The sequence below is a fragment of the Hemitrygon akajei genome, chromosome 17, assembly GCF_048418815.1.
Source record: "Hemitrygon akajei chromosome 17, sHemAka1.3, whole genome shotgun sequence".
Taxonomy (NCBI): domain Eukaryota; kingdom Metazoa; phylum Chordata; class Chondrichthyes; order Myliobatiformes; family Dasyatidae; genus Hemitrygon; species Hemitrygon akajei.
The window spans coordinates 30,439,067-30,463,571 of record NC_133140.1 but is presented as its reverse complement, the minus strand read 5'-3'; the positions used below and the strand labels follow the sequence as shown (position 1 = coordinate 30,463,571).

General features: G+C 38.4%; 1 protein-coding gene across 1 annotated transcript in view; it reads right to left on the bottom strand.

Annotated features, from left to right (window-relative positions):
* The window catches only part of plekhg4 (pleckstrin homology domain containing, family G (with RhoGef domain) member 4), a 236,290-nt gene that overhangs the window by 149,357 nt on the left and 62,428 nt on the right, over positions 1-24,505 (bottom strand). The window contains exons 4-7 of the mRNA XM_073069869.1: positions 19,546-21,961; positions 10,329-10,574; positions 9,346-9,469; positions 4,024-4,117 (exon numbers count right to left, since the gene is read on the bottom strand). Of these exons, the coding sequence (XP_072925970.1) occupies positions 4,024-4,117; positions 9,346-9,469; positions 10,329-10,574; positions 19,546-21,961 (2,880 nt within the window). The remainder of the gene's footprint in view (positions 1-4,023; positions 4,118-9,345; positions 9,470-10,328; positions 10,575-19,545; positions 21,962-24,505) is intronic.

The window sequence follows — 24,505 nt, the reverse complement described above, 5'->3', positions numbered from 1 at the left end:
TCTAAAATTCAACCTTTTTGGACAAATTTAAGACTTTTATTGGAACAAATTACGGGAATAAAACGTCCTCATAATCCAATATTACTTTTACTAGGTGATATTGAAGGGACAAAACCAAAACTCAAACTTAATAAATATCAGAAAGAATTTATAAAAATTGCGCTGGCTGTAGCCAAAAAGGCTATTGCAATTACTTGGAAATCAGATACATATTTAAGTATAGATTGTTGGAAAAAAGAAATCTATGGCTGTATTCCATTAGAAAAAATTACTTATAACTTAAGAGATAAATATGAAACATTTTTGAAAATCTGGGGCCCTTATTTACAAAAGACAGGATTAAATATATAGGTGCTCTGAAGAGAAAATTAATGGCTACTTGGGGAAAGAAATAAATACATATACTAAAGTTATTAAGAACTCCATGGAGCATGTGGAGACCTTCCAACAACCAGGCACTCTTTCTTTCTTTTTTTTCTTTCTTTCTTAATTTTTTTTTTATATAGGGTAGTTAGGGGGGAGGGATTAAGGGGAGGGGGGAAGGGTCACATATCTTTTTTTCTTCACTTGTAATCATTTAAAAATTTAATTAAATAAAATTTAAAAAAAAAAAAAAAAAAAGCCATTATAAAGCATTTTACAATGAATTATATATAGTTCAGTATTAAAACTTAGGGTGTCACCCCTGTCAAATATTGAAAGAGAAGTTCAGTGTTAATATCTAATGGATGAGATGCAATTATGTTCACTTTAATAGAAGTCCTTGATATCATGCGATTGTCCACTATTTAGAAAATCAATTTCAAGTGTGAAGCAATAATTTTGAAAAATATAAATTTAAGCATATAAAAAAGATTCAAAGGGAACCCAAGTACTGAGTGCAGGGTGCACTGATGTTCACGATAACTTATACTGACATTTATAGTGAGAAGTAAATTAATCTCAATTCCCAATGAAGTATCGCTGCAAAAAATGCTCCAAATATTTTCTGCCCTCTTCACATTACTGAAGAAGCAAGGAAATTTCTATCATCCCTATGAAACTTTTTTTTCATGTCAAAAAGTGTAAATGTTGAATAGTTTCTAATATACAGCATAGCTAATTGTTTGCCACCTAATAAATTATGTAAATAATCAAATTCTTGAAAGTTGACAGAATTAATATAACTATATGATATGGCCCTAATAAGAAAGTTCTCAGCAGCAGCTATGTATGGTCATTTAACATTTTATCTTACAAGTCCAGTGATTAATTGACATAGTACAAAGCATGAATAGCACCTTGGAACTTCATTGCTTATGTAATTCATTGATACTTTACAAAGTGCAGCTATACCAATTTATTGCGGAGCTAAAATATTTTTGTTACAAAATATTGATAGCACTGCATTCTAAATAATTAGCAGACTTTGCTAGTTAATTTCATATTTGAAAAGATCTATCACACTTACACCCTAAAACATAAAGAAGTCTCACAAAAGAACGACACAAAAGAAATTCAGGTTTCCGTAATTTCGCTTTACTTGAAACTACTCATTCGAATCCTTCTAACAAACTCTCTGCTTCCTTCTTTTTCAAGCACTTAACTGTTTAAAAGGACTTAATATTACATGCTCCAATTACCTGAATGAAAAACATTCTAACATGTTTGTTCTATAATTTTGTTTTTACTGCATATCCCTATTAGAACTCATCACTAGTAGAGTAACAAATATTTACCTCCAAAACAGGTTATAATCTTGAAAACATGTTAGCTTATTTCTATGAATGTATTTCATCAAAAAATGTTTTCTGGAGTTTTGTACTCATTCATAATTGTATTTCTTCATTTTGTATTTTGTTTTACAAAAGTTCAATGCACCCCCTGAATAAAATGTCCTTCAGTATCATTCCTATATCCAGAATGTTGCAGAGACTAAAAGGTTAAGTGATGAGAAAAGATTAGATTTGTGTTTCCTTGAGTATATGAAACGAAATGCTTCTGCAAGGCTTGGTCTTGCAAAAGGTTCGCCTAACCTGAGATGTAAGGTTAGGCTGCGTGAGTGTGCAGCCATGCAGTAACGGAATGTTAAAGTTGCTGCATAGCTGGAATTTTCTTTTATACAGGGTAATACTAATATAATTTTTAAATTATTCATACTCAAAGTCAGCAAGACTAAGGAGCTGATTATTGACTTCAGGAGAAGGAAACCAGAAGTCCATGAGCCAGACTTCATTGGAGGATCAAAGGGGGAGAGGGTCAGCAACTTTACATTCCTCAATGTTATTATTTCAGAGGAATTGTGCTGGGTCCAGCATGCAAGTGCAATTACAAAGAAAGCACAGCAGTACCTCTATTCCTTGGGAGTTTGCAAATATTCAGCATGACATCTAAAACTTTGACAAACTTCTACAGATGTGTAGTGCAGAGTAAATTGACTGTCTACATCACTGCTGTGTATAGAAACACCAATGACCTTGAACAGAAAATTCTACAAAAATTAGTGGATATGGCCCAGTCCATCATGGGTAAAGCCCACCCCACCACTGAGCACATCTACATGAAGTGTTGCAGAAAAGCAACATCCATCATCATGGACCCCCACCAGCCCAGACATGCTCATCTCATCTCTGCCATCAGGAAGGTGGTACATGAGCTTCAGGACTCACACTACCAGGTTCAGGAACAGTTATTATCCCAAAACCATTCAGGCTTTTGAACTATAGAAGATAACTTCACTTGTCCCATCATTGAAATGTTCCCACAACCTATGTTTGTTGTCTTTTGCACACTGGTTGAATGCCCAAGTTGGTGCAGTCTTTCATTGATTCTATTATGGTCTCGTCTTGGCCCAAAACATTGACTGCTTATTCATTTCCATGGATGCTGCCTGACTTGAATCCCTCCTGCATTTTGCACATGTTTTGGATATCCAGCATCTGCATCTTTCTTGTGTTTATGGTTATTATTCTAATATGATTTTATTGAGTATACCTGCAAGAAAATGAATCTCAGCCTTGTGTATGGTGACATATATGTATTTTGAACTTTGAACTCTATTATGAAATACCCTGTAAATGTGTTAATTAATATAATCCATATTTTATCTAGATAATAAGTGGACCACAAACTTTACTTTGAAACATTTTAGAGTTTCAATGCATTTATATTTTCAATGTTTCAAGTTACAACACTTACATATTGTAACAATAAACAGAAGTCAGTAGCTTATTGTTAATAAACCACTGGCCCACTGAACAGCGACACTGTCCAGTCAAAACATTTTATTTTTGCCATTGTGCCTGTCAGTTATTTCTGTTCGCCTGAGATCGTTTACCTGTGTTGTGAATTGTGGTTTATGTTTGTTTGATGTACATATTACAGAAACAAACATTTAAAGTGTCCCACAGTTTCCTGGATTTGTAAAAATGCCCTGCTCAGAGCAATGTTTGTGCAGCTGTATATATAAAATTATAGTTAATGTTGCCCTGGGACTTCAATGTTAATGAACCATGGGCACTCAGCTATTTCAATCCTTTGGCCACAGCCAGCATCAATTAAGTCCACCACAATGATTCAAAAAAGTTGTGAAGAATTCATCCCGAATTTTGTAAACTTATTTTGCAAAGGGCAAAAGCTCCTACAAGTTGTATAGATTCAAAATTTCTCCTAATAGCATATCAATACCTAAGCTTTTAGTTTCCTTGTAAGGAGAATACAAATGCAAAGAACTTTCTTTTGATTCACTTATGCCTATAAGGCAGAGCCCTTACCACTGGGTTATACAAAATATTGGTATTTTGTACATGTTTAATGTTAGATTAAAATGGCTAAAAACGGGGTATTTTTAGAAAGAGCTTTGGATAATTCACATTATTTTTTAAAAATTGCTTGACATATTCCTACTGTACAATCCTTAACCTATAACTAATTTAAATGCTACAAGAAAACCAGAACAAAGATTTAGAAATTGGGCACTTTTCAAGATTTAATAAATTATATTTAAAATTTATTTAAATATATTTAAAATTTAAAATTCATCACCTGCAAAATATTGAAAGCTTTAAATAATGCTGACACAGGGGAGCAACGCCGTGCATCCACTAAAATGGTCAATCCTGCACTCTGGGTTTCTTGTCTGAAACATGAAGCAAAAATGGTAAATGATATAAGAGCTTTACCCATATTAACAGATTACTTTTTTGACAACATTAACAAACATCTATAGGGAGGCAGATTCTGGAACGCTGCAATAGTAAGAAGGTTATTGTGATGGAAGATTTTAACATTCCTAATATTGACTGACATCTCCTTAGAGCAAGGGGTTTAGATGAGGTGGAGTTTGTTAGGTGTGTTCAGGAAAGTTTCCTGACACAATATGTAGATAAGCCAACTAGAAGAGAAGCTGTATTTGATCTGGTATTGGGAAATGAAACTGGTCAGGTGTCAGATCTCTCAGTGGGAGAGCATTTTTGGAGGTAGTGATCACAACTATCTCCTTTATCAGAGAGCTGGAGAGCAATAGGAGCAGACAATTTGGGAAAACATTTAATTGGGGTGGGGAAATACGATGCTATTAGGCAGGAACTTGGGAACATAAATTGAAGCAGATGTTCTCAGGAAAATGAATAGCAGAAATGTGGCAAATGTTCAGGGAACATTTGCAAGGCATTCTGCATAAGAATGAAACTAGGAGAGCTAGAAGGGTCCATGAGAAGGCTTTGGCGAGCAAAATTAAGGAAAGCCCCAAGGCATTCTACAAGTATGTAATGAGCAAAGGGATGAATGTGTGAGAATAGGCAAATCAGGTGCGATAGTGGAAACATGAGCATGGAGTCAGAGAACGAATACTTTGAATACTTTGCTTCAGTATTCTCCAGGGAAAAGGACCTTGGCAATTGTGGGGATGACTTAGAGTGGACTGAAACGATTGAGCGTATAGATGTTAAGAATGTGGATGTGCTGGAGCTGTTGAAAAGCATTAAGTTAGATAAGTCGCTGGGACCGGACGAGGTATACCCCAGTCTACTGTGGGAAGCAAGGGAGGAGATTGCTGAGCCTCTGGCAATGACCTTTGCATCATCAATAGGGACAGGAGAAGTACCAGAGGATTGGAGGGTTGCAAATGCTGTTCCTTTGATCAAAAAAAGGGAGTAGAGATAATCCAGGAAATTATAGACAAGTGAGTCATACTTCAGTGGTGGGAAAGTTGTTGGAGAAAATCCTGAGAGGCAGGATTTATGAGCATTTGGAGAGACATAATCTGATTAGCCATAGTCAGCATGGCTTTGTAAGGGCAGCTCGTGCCTTAGGAGCCTGATTTAATATTTGAGGATGTAACAAAACACATTGATGAAGGTAGAGTAGTGGCTGTAGTGTATATAGATTTTATTAAGGTATTTGATAAGGTTCCCCATGCAAGGCTCCTTCAGAAAGTAAGGAGACATGGGATCCAAGGAGACCTTGTTTTGTGGATCCAGAACTGGCTTGCCCACAGAACACAAAGGATGGTTGTAGATGGTTCGTATTCTGCATGGAGGTCAGTGACCAGTGGTGTTCCGTAGGGATTTGTTCTGGGAACCCTCCTCTTTGTGATTTTTATAAATGACCTGGATGAAGAAGTAGAAGGGTGGGTTAGTAGGTTTGCTGATGACACAAAGGTTGGGGGTGTTGTGGATAGTCTGAAGAGTTGTCAGAGGTTACAGCAGGACATCGATAGGATGCAAAACTGGGCTGAGAAGTGGCAGATGGAGTTCAACCCAGATAAGTGTGAAGTGGTTCATTTTGGTAGGTCAAATTTGAAGAGAGAATATATTATTAATGGTAAGACTCTTGGCAGTGTGGAGGATCAGAGAGATCTTGGGGTTTGAGTCCACAGGACACTCAAAGCTGCTGTGCAGGTTGACAATGTTGTTAAGAAAGCGTATGGTGTGTAGGTATTCATCAACCATGGGATCAAATTCAAGAACCATGAGGTAATGTTACAGCTATATAAAACCTTGGTCAGACCCCATTTGGAGTACTATGTTCAGTTCTGGTCACCTCACTACAGGAAGGATGTGGATACTATAGAAAGAGTGCAGAGGATATTTACATGGATGTTGCCTGAATTGAAGAGCGTGCCTTATGAGAATAGGTTGAGCGATCTTGACATTCTCTCCTTAGGGCAACGGAGGATGAGAAGTGATGTGATAGAAGTGTATAAGAAGATGAGAGGCATTGATCGTGTGGATAGCCAGAGGCTTTTTTCCAGGGATGAAGTGGCTAACACAAGGGGGCATAGTTTTAAATGCTTATAAGTAGGTATAGAGGGGATGTCAGGGGTAAGCTTTTCACACAGAGAATGGTGGGTGCATGTAATGCAATGCATCCAAGGGTGGTGGAGGCAGATACAATAGGGTCTTTGAAGAGACTCTTAGGTACATGAGCTTAGAAAAATAGAGGCCTCTGCAGTAGGTAATTCTAGGCATTTTCATGGTCAGCACAACATTGTGGGCTGAAAGGCATGTAATGTGCTGTATATTTCTATGTTCTATATAATGACCTTAGGAAGCTTTTCACAATTTCACACAATCATTTTGAGAGAGGCCAAATAATGTGCACCAGTATAACATGAAATAAAAATAGATATACAATTAATTTCTCAGGGAGTCTCGAGTAGAAAATCTTAATCTGTTAACTTACTTGCTTACAAAGAGCAAACCTTTATTGGAGTGTAATAAACACTGCATTTTATTTGCTAAAATGTAATTTCAATAGGTCAAATCAAAGTAGAGCTTTCAGGATACTGTAATATGAAAATCCCACATTTATGTCATGATTAAGTACTTAACTATTTCCCACAATATTTATTCATAGTTCAACTGACCCCAATAGCAATAATAGAGAATGCAAAATGGCAATTTGGTTTACTATTGTCAAATAAACGGAGGTACAGTGAAAAACTTGTCTTGTACCCCATCCATACAGATCAATTCATTATAACACTGCATTGACATAGTACAAGGTAAAATGACAATAAAGTGCAGAATAGTGTCACAATATAGAGAAAGTTCAGTACAGGTAAACAGTCACACTGAAATAGATTTTAATGCCAAGAATCTATCATATTATTCTAAAGAATGGTTCAATAGTTTTGTAATAGCGGGATAGAAGCTGTCTTATAACTTGATGAAAGACTGGGCTTTTGTACCTTCTCTCTGATGGCATTGGGCTGAGTGAGGTATTTGATTATACTTGCTGCTTTACTGAGGCAGTGAGATGTGGCCAAAGTACACGGAGGGAGTCTGATTTCTGTGATGTGCAGAGTTGTGTCTACAACTCTCTGCAACTTCTTGCAGTCATAGGCAGAGAGGCAGCCATATCAAAGATGCTTTCTATGGTCTTCTTTTTCTTAAGACAATCATCTCTACTGGAGCATCGGCCGCCTGTTGCAGCTTACCAGAATCCTCTGTTCTGAGCTGAAAGAAGGTCGATGCAGTTTCAGCTTTCGCTACACAACTTTATACATCCTCTACGTCAGTGGTTCCCAACGTGGGGCGTACGCCCCACAGGGGTGTAATTTGATTTTTAAGGGGAGCAATTCGAGAATGAGTTATTAACAGTGAATTTTTTCTAGTAAGTCTGTGTGAGTATGAGTGTGTGTGCGAGTTAATACATATGTGTATATACAGTATGCATACATAAAAATACTTGTATGTACATGTGTAATTGCGTATGTACTGTATATATAGTGTATCCCCATCATTACAACCATCAAATGGCTTTCATAATTAAATTAATGAATTGACTGATGTAGGAAGGAACGAATGAACAAGTCCAAACGCGTAAGAAACTTGTACGAGGTCGCGCCAATGCTGCTTTTTGCAGTAACTTTCGGTTCTTGGTGGAGTGAAGGTGTGTACATTGTGTCATCTCTTTTAAACAGTGTATCTGTCTTTGTATGCTGTAGAAACGAATTGGCATTGTTTTATTTATTTATTATTATTATTTTAATATCACTTAATGTTCTTTTTTTTTACAATTTCTTAGTAATTTCTTCCTCAGAACTTTAACAGTCCTTTGGTTCTTTTATTTTTCTCTTTCATGAATGCCATGTTCTTTGGAAGCTTGTTTAAACCAAGTTAATGGTCTTTTAGGCTTCCTCCAGGTGAATAGGAGTTCACTTTTTGAATAATAAGAATTATATATCACCACAGGGGGCATCAGAATTTTAGAGGTGATTAGGTGGGGCATGGCCAAAAAAAGGTTGGGAACCACTGCTCTACGTGAAGACCCTTCCTCTCCTAGGAATGAGGTCTTTGGAGCTTCTGTAGGCATTTCTGTAACACTGTTTTTTACAGAATAGGGTTACTAGCAACATGCCCAACCCTCCTCCTTTTGCAGCCTGGTTTGGGTGGAATTGCTTTCAATTATGAATTTGTCAAAACTGATAGATATCCAAAATATCTCTGTTTAATGGAATTGAAGATAAACTATACTGTACTGTTCCATATGATTAAAATTATGCTAATTGCAGAGACATTGATGAAATTCTCAGGTGGTTATTCATTTATATCTTTGTATCTCCACCATATTTCTGGTGTATCTACAAATGAGATTCCTTCTCCCCAATATTCCCCACTCTTTTCTGGGATTGTACAGTTCTATAAAACTTTAATGTGGTCCCAATGTATCGATACAGCTGCAAAGAAGGCAAGACAATGGCTATATTAGCAGGAGTTTGAGGATGTTTAGTTTGTCACCTAAAACACTTAAAAACTTCCACAAATGTACCATGAAGAGCATTCTGACAGACAGCATCACTGTCTGGTATTGGGGGGGTGGGGGGGAGCTATTGCACAGGATCAAAAGTAGCTACAAAGAGTTGTAACATTAGTTAGCTTCATCATGGGCACTAGCCGCCATAGTATTCAAGACATCTTAAAAGAGCGATGCCTGAGAAAGGCAGCATCCATTATTAAGGAACCCCATCACCCAGGACATGCCCTCATCTCATTGTTACTGTCAGGAAGGAGATACAGATGCCTGGAGGCACACACTTAGTGAGTCAGGAACACCTTCTTCCCCTTTGCCATCCAATTTCTAAATGGCCATTGAACCCATGAGCACTACTGTTATTATTTCTGGTTTTGCACAACTATTTAAACTATTTTAATAATCACACACACACACACACACACACACACACACACACACACACACACACACACACACACACACACACACACACACACACACACACACACACACACACACACACACACACACACACACACACACACACACACACACACACACACACACACACACACACACACACACTTCAATTACTGCACTGCAATACCAAGGAAACTGTTTCAATACCTGGGAAGACTATAAAAGTAGATAAGGAGACGCACAAGTTCAGGTACATTGCAATGTGGGTTCAACCAAGCAGTATTCCTCGTTGTTACTATTACTACTGCACGACCAGATCTATCTCTGGCTCCTGAAACAAAATAAAGCATTATGCAAATACTTGGAGTATCTTAAAAAAATACAAAGGATCTGACAATCATCTCAATTTACTTTGCTCCAAAAAATCAATCTGTACATCTATCTTTGAAGAAAATGTAGATACTTCAAATAATGGTTATAAGTGACCTGGTCTGCTATTTCCATAGATCCTAAAAATTTGATCTCTTTTATACATTCTTTAACTCTAAGAAAACTTGAAGGATAAATTAAAGAACATCTAATTGCATGGGAAAGCAAGCAACATCCATGGGAAAGGAACATGAAGAATAAGGGAGCAAAAGAGGTGTAACAAGGGCAATAGGCAGTCAGTGCACAAGGCTACATTGCCTCTGCTTTGATATATTTCAAAAGTTAATCTATATTACAAAGTCATAAGTGTTCCAGTGGTAAAACTCATAATAAAAATTACAGTTACAGTATTAATGACAAATCAAGTTGCAACTTCACACAAAACTTAGAACAAATCAGCGTGTGTCATTACAATGAAATCATCCAGAGCCTTTACCCCTCCTTGGTTTACAATCATCTACTGATGAGAGGGGAAGTAGTCTTATAACTTCCCCTCTCATCTTCATACTGACTACCTTCCCTCTTCATATATGCTAATACAAAGTTTTAACTTAAAATATCAACAATTCAATTCATTTTCCTTTCTCCAAAGATGTTGCTCAACTTGCTGAGTTCATGCAGCAATTTTTTTTTGTTCTATGTCACCAAAATACTCAAATGCAAAATATACCACTGTATCCATATACTCATGTGTGCAGCTTTAGGTAAAAGTCTATGATTGCTGGTGCTGTATGCATTGACAGATATTATTAAGTACCTACCACTCAAATATGCTACCCCAGATTTCAGAACATCAAAGTTGATTTCATGCAACAGTGTAGGTAGATAAGGTTTTAAGAGTAAGGGAGGTGAGATCGCCTGTTGTTCAACTGTCAGCAGTTCTTGCCTGTTTACAATGCACTCTGTAATTAGTGAGATTTTTGGTGGTTCATCTGTTAGGTTGAGATTTTCATCTTCTGTACTTCCTTTTACTGTATCCAATGTCACATTTGCTATTGAACCAATTCCTAGAGAACAAAATCAATTACAGACTGGATAATTCTTACATTAAGAAATGCATCACAATCAGAAATACATGAAATATACATTTATATTGCAATGGGAATTTACTTGAAAAAGCAGAAGTGGCAGTTACATCTTAAACATAATAGAATGTCACCTGATATTGTGACATTCAGTGTAAGTAGAACTATACATGTTTTTGCTCTTTGGTGTAGTACACCAGTATCATAGATAACAATGCCCACATTCAGTCATGCATATATTTTAATGGCATATCAAAAAAAGCTTATTATTTCTGTTTTTCTACTGTATGTACTTAATAATTGCCTAAAGTCAACAATGAACCAACTTAAAGTTGCAATCCTCCAACTACTTAACAGTTGCTTAAAGATGTTATTACATAGACACCAGAAAAACTGGAAATCTTGCCTTCCTCACTTCAACTGGAGAGAATATTTGCTGAATACAGTAAATTCTGACTATCTACAACCTATGTGGAAATCCTGATAGTCCAGCATCTGGCTCTGCCTCCCGTCTTCACTTTTAACTATCTGGGGCACGTTTTCTGATGCTCCCTTTAAACTCACTGGGTTTTGTTTTCTTGTGCTTTTAAGTTCACCTGCTTCACTGTAAAGTTTATTATAGCACTGTGTAACATCATTAAACAAATAAATTAGAAGTGTACAGCTATATTGAGTAACTACCAACAGTCTAGAAAACTGGTTCAGCATCACCAAAGTCCCTCAAGTCCCTAATAAGTTTTTTGAAAGCAAATTAGAAAACATTTTCATTGGCAGAAAGTTTGGTAACTGGACACTAAAGATAATTGTTACCTGAATGATAAGTGAACTGGGGAGAAATAGTACTGATCACTGATTAAGTGATATGCAAAAGTTTGGGCACCCCTGGTCAAAATTTCTGTTGTGAATAGCTAACCGAGTAAAAGATGATCTGATTTCCAAAAGGCATAAAGTTAAAGATGACACATTTCTTTAATATTTTAAGCAAGATTACTTTTTAATTTCCATCTTTTACACTTTCAAAATAACAAAAAAGGAAAAGGGCCTGAAGCAAAAGTTTGGGCACCCTGCATGGTCAGTACTGAGTAACACCCCCTTTGGCAAGTATCACAGCTTGTAAACGCTTTCTGTAGCCAGCGTTTCTGTAGTCTTTTAATTCTTGCTTGGGGGATTTTCGCCCATTCTTCCTTGCAAAAGGCTTCTAGTTCTGTGAGATTTTTGGGCCATCTTGCATGCACTGCTCTTTTGAGGTCTATCCACAGATTTTTGATGATAGGACTTGTTTGCAAAATGCATCAGGCTTGTTTAGATGTTCCTTTGCAACCTTCTGATGCTGAATTTTGTGCTGAGGACGCAGGAAAGATTTTCTCCTGATGTCTCTTTTATGGAGGTCATATTTGTGCAGGTGTTGCTGCACAGTAGAACAGTGCACCACCACTCCAGAGTCTGCTAAATCTTCCTGAAGGTCTTTTGCTGTCAAATGGGGGTTTTGATTTGCCTTTCTAGCAATCCTACAAGCAGTTCTCTTGGAAAGTTTTCTTGATCTTCCAGACCTCAACGACCTCCACCATTCCAGTTAACTGCCATTTCTTAATTACATCACGAACTGAGGAAACGGCCACCTGAAAACACTTTGCTATCTTCTTTTAGCCTTCTCCTGCCTTGTGGGCATAATTTATTTCAATTTTCAGAGTGCTAGGCTGCTGCTTGGAGGAGCCCATGGCTGCTGATTGTTGGGACAAGGTTTGAGGAGTCAGGGTATTTATAAAGCTTTGAAACTTGCATCACCTGGCCTTTTCTAATGATGACTATGAACAAGCCATAGCCCTAACAAGCTAATTAAGGTCTGAGACCTTGGTAAAAGTTATCTGAGAGCTCAAATCTCTTGGGGTGCCCAAACTTCTGTATGGTGCTCCTTTCCCTTTTTTCACTCTAAAATTGTACAAAACAAAAACAATATACTAATCTTGCTTAAAATGTTGAAATCTTTAACTTTATGACTTTTGGAGATCAGTTTATATTTTACTCACTTAACTACTCACAGTAACAGAAATTTTGACCAGGGTACCCAAAGTTTTGCATACCACTGTAGGTAATTTACACATCAGGTAAAGTAAGACAACAAGCCTTGTTGTTTAGACTCTCACAACAAACAGTCCAATCTCTCCCACCCTTAAATAAAAGTAGGATGGATAAAGGAGATGCAGTGGATGTTGTATATTTGGACTTGCAGAAGGCCTTTGACAAGGTACCATACATGAGGCTGCTTACCAAGTTAAGCACCCATGGTATTACAGGAAAGTTACTAACATGATTAGAGCATTGGCTGATTGGTAGGAGGCAGCAAGAGGGAATAAAAGGATTCTTTTCTGGTTGGCTGCTAGTGACTAGTGGTGTTCTGCAGGGGTCGGTGTTGGGGCCACTTCTTTTTATGCTGTATATAAATGATTTAGATGATGGAATAGATTAATTTGATGCCAAGTTTGCAGATGATACGAAGACTGGTAGAGGGGCAGGTAGTGTTGAGGAACCAGTTAAGATGCAGAAGGACTTAGACAGATCAGGAGAATGGGCAAGAAAGTGGCAAATGAAATACAATGTTGGAAAATGCATGGTCATGCACTTTGGTAGTAGAAGTAAATATACGGACAATTTTCTAAATGGGGAGAAAATCCAGGAATCCGAGATACAGAGGGACTTGGCAGTCACTGTGCAGTACACTCTGAAGGTTAACTTGCAGGTTGAGTTGGTGGTGAGGAAGGCAAATGCCCATGTTAGCATTCATTTTAAGAATGAATACAAGAGCAAGGATGTGATGCTGAGGCTTTATAGCACTGGTGAGGCCTCACCTTGTGTATTGTGAACAGCTTTGGGCCCCTCATCTTATAAAAGATGTGCTGGCATCGGAGAGGGTCCAGAGGAGGTTCACAAGGATGATTCCAGGAATGAATGGGTTATCATACGAGGGACGTTTGATGGCTCTGGGTCTGTACTCGTTGGAATTCAGAAGGATGAAGGGGGATCTCATTGAAACCTTTTGAATGTTGAAAGGCCTAGACAGAATAGATGTGGAAAGGATGTTTCCCATGGTGGGAGAGTCCAAGACAAGAGGGCACAGCCTCAGGATAGTGGGGCGCCCTTTCAAAACAGAGATGCCGAGAAATCTCTTCAGCTAACGGGTGGCGAATTTGTGGAGTTATCTGCCACATGCAGCTGTGGAGGCCAAGTTGTTGGGGGTATTTAAAGCAGAGATTAATAGTTTCTTGATTGGACATGGCATCAAAGGTTACATGGAGAAGGCCAGGAACTGGGGTTGAGGAGGAAATAGAAAAAAAGGATCAGCTATAATTGAATGACAGAGTAGATTCAATGGGTGAGATGGCCTATTTCTCCTCCTATGTCTTATGGTCTAACAGATTACAAGACAACAATATAAAAGGGCAGATTTATTGCCTGTCAATAATCTTAAAAAAGTGCAAACTAAATTGGCACACATGGAAGAATGTCTGTAGATCAGCCAGGATTTGTCTGGAAAAGAAAAGCCAGATTTTTAATGTGTCATTCTGTTTTCCCCCTGCATAGTTTGCATAGTCTCTATTCACAACAGACAGGTAGTATCACCTGGACATTACAAATATCCATGTTAGGGTGCTGTTTATTGACTACAGCTCAGCATTTAATATAATATTCCTACAGTTCTGATTGAAAAGCTTCAAATCCTGTACCTCTTGTACCTCCCTCTGCAACTAGATTCTCAACTTCCTAACCAGAAGACCACAATCTGTGTAGAATTGAAACAACATCTCCACTTCGCTGACAATCAACACTGGTGCAGCTCAGGGATATGTGCTTACCCGACTGCTCTACTCTCTCTACATCCATGACTTGGTGGCTAGGCACAGCTTAAATGCCATTTATAAATTTGCTGATGATACAACCATCGTTGGCAGAATTTCAGATAGTGATGAGAGGGTGTACAGCAGTGAGATATATCAGCTGGTTGAGTGGTGTTAGAACATAGAATAGTACAGCACATTACAGGCCCTTCAGCCCACAATGTTGTTCCGACCCTCAAACCCTGCCTCCATAAACCTGTCTAGTAGACTCTTAAATTTCACTAGTGTATCTGCCTCCACCACTGACTCAGGCAGTGCATTCCACGCACCAACCACTCTCTGAGTGAAAAACCTTCCTCTAATATCCCCCTTGAACTTCCCTCTCCTTACCTTAAAGCCATGTCCACTTGTACTGAGCAGTGGTGCCCTGAGGAAGAGGCGCTGGCTGTCCACTCTGTCTATTCCTCTTAATATCTTGTACACCTCTATCATGTCTCCTCTCATCCTCCTTCTCTCCAAAGAGTAAAGCCCTAGCTCCCTTAATCTCTGATCATAATCCATACTCTCTAAACCAGGCAGCATCCTGGTAAATCTCCTCTGTACCCTTTCCAATGCTTCCACATCCTTCCTATAGTGAGGCGACCAGAACTGGATACAGTAGTCCAAGTGTGGCCTAACTAGAGTTTTATAGAGCTGCATCATTACATCGCGTCTCTTAAACTCTATCCCTCGACTTATGAAATCTAACACCCCATAAGCTTTCTTAACTACCCTATCAACCTGTGAGGCAACTTTCAGGGATCTGTGGACATGTACCCCCAGATCCCTCTGCTCCTCCACACTACCAAGTATCCTGCCATTTACTTTGTACTCTGCCTTGGAGTTTGTCCTTCCAAAGTGTACCACCTCACACTTCTCCAGGTTGAATTCCATCTGCCACTTCTCAGCCCACTTCTGCATCCTAACAATGTCTCTCTGCAATCTTTGACAATCCTCTACACTATCTACAACACCACCAACCTTTGTGTCATCTGCAAACTTGCCAACCCACCCTTCTACCCCCTCATCCAGGTCATTAATAAAAATCACAAAAAGTAGAGGTCCCAGAACAGATCTTTGTGGGACACCACTAGTCACAACCCTCCAATCCAAATGTACTCCCTCCACCACGACCCTCTGCTTTCTGCAGGCAAGCCAATTCTGAATCCTCCTGGCTAAACTTCCCTGGATCCCATGTCTTCTGACTTTCTGAATAAGCCTACCGTGTGGAACCTTGTCAAATGCCTTACTAAAATCCATGTAGATCACATCCACTGCACTACCCTCATCTATATGCCTGGTCACTTCCTCAAAGAATTCTATCAGGCTTGTTAGGCATGATCTGCCCTTCACAAAGCCATGCTGACTGTCCCTGATCAGACCATGATTCTCTAAATGCCCATAGATTCTATCTCTAAGAATCTTTTCCAACAGCTTTCCCACCACAGATGTGAGGCTCACTGGTCTATAATTACCTGGACTATCCCTACTACCTTTTTTGAACAAGCGGACAACATTCGCCTCCCTCCATCCTCCGGTACCATTCCCATAGACAATGAGAACATAAAGATCCTAGCCAGAGGTTCAGCAATCTCTTCCCTTGCCTCGTGCAGCAGCCTGGGGAATATTCCGTCAGGCCCTGGGGACTCATCCGTCCTAATGTATTTTAACAACTCCAACACCTCCTCTCCCTTAATATCAACATGCTCCAGAACATCAACCTCACTCATACTGTCCTCACTATCATCAAGTTCCCTCTCAGTGGTGAATACCGAAGAGAAGTATTCATTGAGGATCTCGCTCACTTCCACAGCCTCCAGGCACATCTTCCCACTTTTATCTCTAATTGGTCCTACCTTCACTCCTGTCATCCTTTTGTTCTTCACATAATTGAAGAATGCCTTAGGGTTTTCCTTTACCCTACTCGCCACGGCCTTCTCATGCCCCCTTCTTGCTCTTCTCAGCCCCTTCTTAAGCTGCTTTCTTGCTACCCTATATTCCTCAATAGACCCATCTGATCCTTGCTTCCTAAACCTCATGTATGCTGCCTTCTTCCACCTGACTAGATTTTCCACTTCACTTGTCAACCATGGTTCCTTCACCCTACCATTCTTTATCTTCCTCACCGGGACAAATTTATCCCTAACATCCTGCAAGAGATCCTTAAACATCGGCCACATATCCATAGTACATTTCCCTGCAAAAACATCATCCCAGTTCACACCCGCAAGTTCTAGCCTTATAGCCTCATAATTTGCCCTTCCCCAATTAAAAATTTTCCTGTCCTCTCTGATTCTATCCTTTTCCATGATAATGCTAAAGGTCAGAGAGCGGTGATCACTGTCCCCCAGATGCTCACCCACTGACAGATCTGTGACCTGACCCGGTTCGTTACCTAATACTAGATCTAGTATGGCATTCCCCCTAGTTGGCCTGTCAACATACTGTGACAGGAATCCATCCTGGACACACTTAACAAACTCTGCCCCATCTAAACCCTTGGAACTAATCAAGTGCCAATCAATATTAGGGAAGTTAAAAGTCACCTATTATAAACAACCCTGTTATTTTTGCACCTTTCCAAAATCTGCCTCCCAATCTGCTCCTCGGTATCTCTGCTGCTACCAGGGGGCCTATAGAATACCCCCAGTAAAGTAACTGCTCCATTCCTGTTCCTGACTTCCATCCATACTGACTCAAAAGAGGATCCTGCTACATTACCCACCCTTTCTGCAGCTGTAATAGTATCCCTGACCAGTAATGCCACCCCTCCTCCCCTTTTTCCCCCCTCTCTATCCCTTTTAAAGCACTGAAATCCAGGAATATTGAGAATCCATTCCTGCCCTGGTGCCAGCCAAGTCTCCGTAATGGTCACTACATCATAATTCCATGTATGTATCCAAGCTCTCAGTTCATCACCTTTGTTCCTGATGCTTCTTGCATTGAAGTACACGCACTTTAGCCCTTCTACCTTACTACCTTTACACCCTTTATTCTGCTGCTCTTTCCTCAAAGCCTCTCTATATGTTAGATCTGGCTTTACTCCATGCACTTCTTTCACTGCTCTATCGCTCCGGGTCCCATCCCCCTTGTAAATTAGTTTAAACCCACCCGAACCATGCTAGCAAACCTACCAGCAAGGATATTGCTTCCCCTCGAGTTCAGGTGCAACCCATCCAATCTGTACAGGTCCCACCTTCCCCAGAAGAGATCTCAATGGTCCAAAAATCTAAAACCCTGCCCCCTGCACCAACTCCTCAGCCACACATTCAACTGCCATCTCCTCCAATTCTTACCATCACTATCATGTAGTACTGGCAGCAATCCTGAGAACGCCACCCTTGAGGTCCTGTTCCTCAGCCTTCTGCCTAGTTCCCGAAACTCACACTTCAGGACCTCATCCCTCTTCCTGCCTACATGTTGCAGCACAACTTTGCATTCAACATCAGCAAGACCAAAGAACTGATTGTGGACTTCAAGAAGGGTAAGACGAGGGAACACACACCAGTCCATAGAGGGATCAGAAGTGGAAAGAGTGAGAAATTTCAAATTCCTGGAATTTGATCTGAGAATCTAACTTGGACCCAACATATCGACACAGCTACAAAGACGGCACAATAGCAGATCACATGAAGAGTTTGAGAAGATTTAGTATACCACCAAAGACACTCGCAAATTTCTACAGATGTACCATGAAAAACATTCTAACTGGCTACATCAGCGTCTAGTATGGGGTGGAGGGGGAGCACTGCTGCACTGGATTGAAGTAAGCTGCAGAGAGTTGTAAACTTAGTAAGTTCCACCATGAGCACTAGCTTCCCTAGTACAGTATCCAGGACATTTTCAAGGAGTGATGCCTCAAAAAGGCAGCATCCACCAATAAGCACCCCTCTCATCCAGGTCATGTCTTATTCTCCTTGCTACAATCAGGAAGGAGGTACAGAAGAATGAAGGCACACACTCAGTGATTCAGGAATAGTTTCTTCCCATCTGTCAACCAATTTCTGAATGGACATTGAACCCATGAACCCTACCTCACTACTTTTTTATTTCTATTTTTGTACTAATTATTTAACAATTTAATATATACATACTCACTGTAATTCACAGTATTTCTCTATTATCATGTATTGCATTGTACTGTTGCTGCAACATTAACGAATTTGATGACATTTGCTAGTGATTTTAAAATTGATTCTGATTCTGAATACTCAGGGAGGGGTAGAGGAGCAGAAAGCACTGCTTATTTTGCTCAGCCTGGCCATCATACCTGCCACCTTGTGCAAATTATGAATGTCCAATTATAAGGCCAAAGGGCTGATCATTAACACTTCTACTTTGGCAATACAAAACATCTAAGTTTCTGACAAGGGCCTCAGCCCCAAATTTCAACTGTTTATTCACTTCTATTGGTATTGCCTGACCTGCTGAATTCCTCCAGCAGTTTCTGTGTGTTACCTTGGATTTCCAGCATCTGCAGACTTTCTCATCTCTGTGGATTGTTACAATTGTTAATCTGTTGACCCAATATCAACAGAACCCCTTTGAATCTGTAGGCTAGTTCTAATAATTCTTTATAGCCCTGGCTGAAAAATTAACATGGTGCTGCGCAAGAAAGCCAATGAAGTCAGTCTAAACCAAGTTGTGACAAACTAGTAAGATAAAGTGCCCCAAGGTGAGTTTTTAAAAATACCTTTGTGTGACTACGGAAAAAAAGAATAGCATGCCTGGCTTCACAAAGACAATTTCTGCAGTTTCTCCTCAAAAACCCTCCTTGATACTTATTCAATGTCTAGAAAGTGATTTATGGGTCACCTCAATCTGTCAGGCAGATAGGTCCAGTGTAGAGATTTAATGGCATGTAAATGAGGAACAGAAATTACAATATTCTATTTCTATTAAAACTTTCTGGCTGATTCAAGTTTCTAACTCATCACCCATTTAGCCAAAACTACAACTTGGGAACGCAGCATTATGACCAGCTTTTGCTTTTGAGCTTTATCTATTCATTTTATAATCATCACATGTCCTGGGAAAAACAATGGAAGTTAACCTTTATGATATAATATTAGATATCCTACCTTCCAATTTATTCCCAATTAGACAGTCTCCTTGTTCCTTAAGATCCTCTGAAGAGTCCTGTGCTGATTGAGCACAGAGCTTTATTGAATCTTGTCTATCATTTTTATCAGCAAATGGTACTTTTTCATTTTTCTCTTTATTTGCAGAAGTCAATTCCTGCTCTTCTATATCCATTATACTTGAGTGAATAATGCTAGATTCAATGGTTTCCACATTTGACCAATACTCTTCAACAGTAGAATATTGCTTACTTTGACCTTCCTTTACAACATTGAATCCCAAGATATTCTGCACAGTGGTCTCATTTTCCAAGGTCTGTAATGAGAGATACCTATTCTCTTGTGCTTGTTGTTCTTCTTCAAGTAACATTATATTACAGGTGTCAGTCAGGTTCAAATCTTCACTGTCATTGAGTTTTTGTTTGCAGAATTCGCTCTGTAAGTGATTTACATTTCCATGTTCCACATGTTTAGACCCCTGATGCAGTGCATCAACTTGAAATTGCTGACTAGTTTGTAATTTTGTAACAGAACATTCATGCAATTGTGCATTTTCCTCTGTCAAAAACACATGATCTCGCTCTAAGTGTGTCATACGTTTGGACCCATGTGTTTCTGTACACTCAGTGTGCTCTGACAAACATGGCTGCAAATGGTCACCAAATTTAGAGCTTATTCCTTCGTTTAATAATGCATTGTCTCTAGTAACCAGTTGCAAAATTGTAGATTCAACATCTTTAATCAAGTGATCAACTTTCATCACATTATGTTTATGGCTGAGTTTTGAAGAAGAATCTATATTTTCAGCAAGTGCAAAGTCTTCACATAAAATAGTCCCTTCAAAGTTTAAGAACTGGGACGAAGAGATTCTGCAACCATCTAAATGCATATCAGTGCATGCATGAATAAAATTTGGTTGATTTGTATTTTTGATGAAGGGTACTTTTTGGATAACATTCTGCCCATTAAACTGTAAATGCTCAGAATACTCCGACTGTTGGGACACTGCAATTTTCTCTTCTAAGTTTTTAGCTGACGACTGCTTGTACTTTGATGGTGAATTCACAAGAATATTTACAAATTCACCAGTGTTAGCTAAATTACAGTCAGTCAACTGATTTAAATGAAAATCCTCTCTTCCAATTTCTGTGTACTTACATTGAGCATTTTCTATTGTATCTGCTTCAGACAACTCTTGCATTTCTTTATGTGATTTCATATGAATTATATTTTTATTATATGGTGTAGATAATGAATTATCAGAAGAACCATGAACTTGTCCGTCTTGTGAATCTTGAGCAGAAGTCTGTGTCTGGTTACAGACCACTGATTCTAAAGGCTGGCTGTCTACAATTTCCTCTATGCTATCTGTGGTCTGACTAAATAAAATATGCATATTTTCACAGCAAAAATTAAAATCCTGTTGCATTTTGTTTTTGTAAACATCAGTTTCCATTGATGAAGACAGCTCTAATTTTGCAAATTCTTTATTTATACTGTTAATAGTATCTGTAAGTGATTGCTGATTGAATGCCTCTATGTCACCAGCAAGAAATTTAAATGGATTATGTATTCTTTCTAAATTGGGCCAAGCTACAGCTGAAGATGTTTCCAAATAATTTAAATAAATTGATTCCTTGTTGCAAGTGTTGATATTCAAAGGTTCGAAAGAAATCACTTCTGATGTTTCATTAGTTCTCAATGCATGTTGCAAGTCTGAACTTGAACTGCTTGCTTGTGATGACAAATCACTATCACTTACTGAAATTTGATTAATTTCTACATATTCTGCTTCAAGTTGTCTTGAACTGGCTGCTGTTGAATTAAGTAAAGAATCTGCGACATTACTTACAGGACGATGTAAACCCCTTGTAAGATTAACATGCCTGTCCTTCAGTTGGTTTTCTTTTGTAAATATGTTTGGTTTTGTTTCAGATAGGTTTTCTACTTGTCCACTGTAATTGCTGATCTGTACATCATTCGAACTGCTGCCAACAACTTCTTGATCCACAGTCCAGTTTACTGATGATGTGCTTCCCATCATTTTTGGTTTGTCAATAAATTCAGGAGTTACCACCTTTTCCCAAGGTACTCGAAAGATAGTGCTGTCAGTAGATAATAGGCAATTTTGTAAAGTTGTTCCCATCCGTCTCTTGTTAATATTGTCCAACCATTCCATAGTGAAGATACAAGTATAAGAGACCTCTGGAATTAATATTTCCTCCACATTGTAGCCATTGGCTGCAAGGCATTTTAATATAATACGTGGTGTCTTTTCCAAATGTGGAACAACTTGAAGGTAGAAATCACCAGGTTTTAACGTTTGCCAGTCAAGTCCAGAGAGCTGTATTACAATTTTTTCAGAGATGCATAAAGGCCAGCCTTCATAACGGAATAGTAATCCACAATATTGAAACTGTTAAACATAGAAGGTTCTTGTTTAAAAGCTGCTTTTAGAGCTAAAACAACTAATGCACATTTAACAGTTCATTATCAAAAGTACATTAATGGAAAATAACAGCAGTAAACTAAATTGACATCATCCTGAACAGTGTTAAATTTTTATAAGGTATGCATACAAATCTGCTAATCTTCAACTGGCTCACATTTGTGAAATTTAGAATTAACACAATTTTAAATGACAATACAAAACACATATTTGAAAATTGGTACAAAATAAGGAATTCTTTAAATTCAAAGTACAAACTGAAATTAAATGGAATGCAGGCCATTCTTGGATAACACATTGAATTCTGTTTTTACACATATCCTAAGTTAGTTTTGTCAAAATACACAAAAATAATTCAAATATTTTTAGTTTATTTAGAGGAGCAGGAACTTCTGGTCCATCAAGCCATGTCATCCAGCAACCCACCCATTTAATACTAGAATATTCACAGGACAGTTTACAACGATCAATTAACATACTAACCAATATACCTTTGGACTGTGGGAGGAAACCAGGGCACCAGGAGAAAATAAATGCAGTGACAGGGAGAAAATACAGACTGCTTTCAGACAGCACTGGAACTGAACTCCAATGCCCTGAGCTGTATTAGCATCATGCTAACTGCTACAGTGAACAAACCTCCAAAGCATTAAATGAAATGGTTCAAAAGCACACAAGCCTGATAAGAAAGAACAATTACAAAATAATGAAGAGGGAGGAGGAAACATCTTGTCATTTATAGTAATGCTTGTATACTAAACTTTTGAATTTATTGATATTATGGGAATTTGTTTGTAAGTAGACTGTGTCCCTAAGTTGGATGTTCAGGACCCAAGTACAATCTGTACAGTTTTTTAAAGCAACATTTATGCAGAATTTACCATTTCTCTTTAATTAAAACATGCAGAATTATAAAATCAAAGGAACTATCATTTACAAATAATTCTACACCATGCCTATTGTTCAGCTCAATTAAATGTTTGCATCCAGCTTTAACATGTTTGTACACATGGAATATGGTGTAGTAAATAGCAAATATGTCATGTTCCCTTAGAATGGCTTATCTATTTTTGGGCCCTATTTAAAACATGGTAGTACTGAAGTCTGGGAGGACCCAAATAAAAGGAAAGCTTTTTTTTAAAGCAGTCAACAAACAAAATACGGCATAGGATGTCATTATGAGTAGAAAAGAACAGTTCTTGTGATGAGAGAATCCTCCTGTTACATTGATACTGCAGTACTAAATTGAGACTGGATCAGTCAGAGAAGGTTCTATCAATGATCTGTGACATATCAACAACCATTGCAATTTCCTTTCTATGGAGACAGGATCCTTGGAGTTGTTTGTGTAATCATAAAGTCCATCCAGAATCAATTTTCTGGTCTCACCACTGTCCTGAATGATCAGTTTTTAATTGATTCCTCCTGACCCCCCCATGCCACGTCACTACTATAAATGCTTATGAACCCATCTTAAGCACCAGAAAAGAAATAAATACTTCCTCAGATACTGGACACCATCTGCAATTCTAAAGTTGACAAAGGCAACAATTATTGGAAAGGTTTAGTGAAATATGAAATGAGAAGTCGACCAGCAATGGATTTCTTTTCTTAGATAAATGTAGAGATCATAGTCAGTTCTTTATTAATGATATTTAGACAAAAAGGACAACTACAAAGCAACACTGATGCATTTGCAGTTCAAATAATGTAATTTTATCAACCACATCATCAGCTGACAATTGTGACAATTACTAAAGCCAAACATGAAGCAGAATCTGGATGGATTGTAACAGCAGCATTCTAACCACGCAGCAGAAACACCCAGTCCATTATTATTGCACATTATTACAAATTATTGCATATTGGTAAATTATTATGTATTTTACTATTCTGTACTTTATTATTAATTAAGTCTGCACATTGCTAAGTGTTTTTTAAGTGCTGCTGTAACCAAAGAATTTCCCACTTGGGAATATTTATTATTATTATTATTATAGAGCCAACAAGCAAAAAGGCTATCTTGGATCTGCTGATGTGTAATGAGACAGGCACAATAAATTATGTCACAATAAAAATCCCCTAGGAAGCAGTGATCACAGTATGATAAAATTTGGCTTGAGGATGAGAAACTGAAAAAGAGGGAAAAAACAAAGGAATGAAGTGAGTGTTAATCACACCTGGCTGGGGAAATAAATTAGCAAGTCAGACACGAAACCCAGCAAAAATATATCCCAGTAAGGAGAAAGATGCCAAGGTGATGAACTAACCAAGGCTAATCAAGGAAGTCAAGGAGTGTTTTATATAAGAGAAAAAACATAAAGACATCAAGAGTAAAGGAGGATTAAAAATCACAAAGGAAACTCTGACAGCCTCTGGTATCCAACCATTTGAAAATTCTGATGAATGAACATCTTGTCTGTTCTCCCTTGTACTATTTACACTCGCTGGACCCCATTTCATCCCATCTGGTCAAGACGGTGCCGCGATGAAATGTTCGTCAAGGTTTTG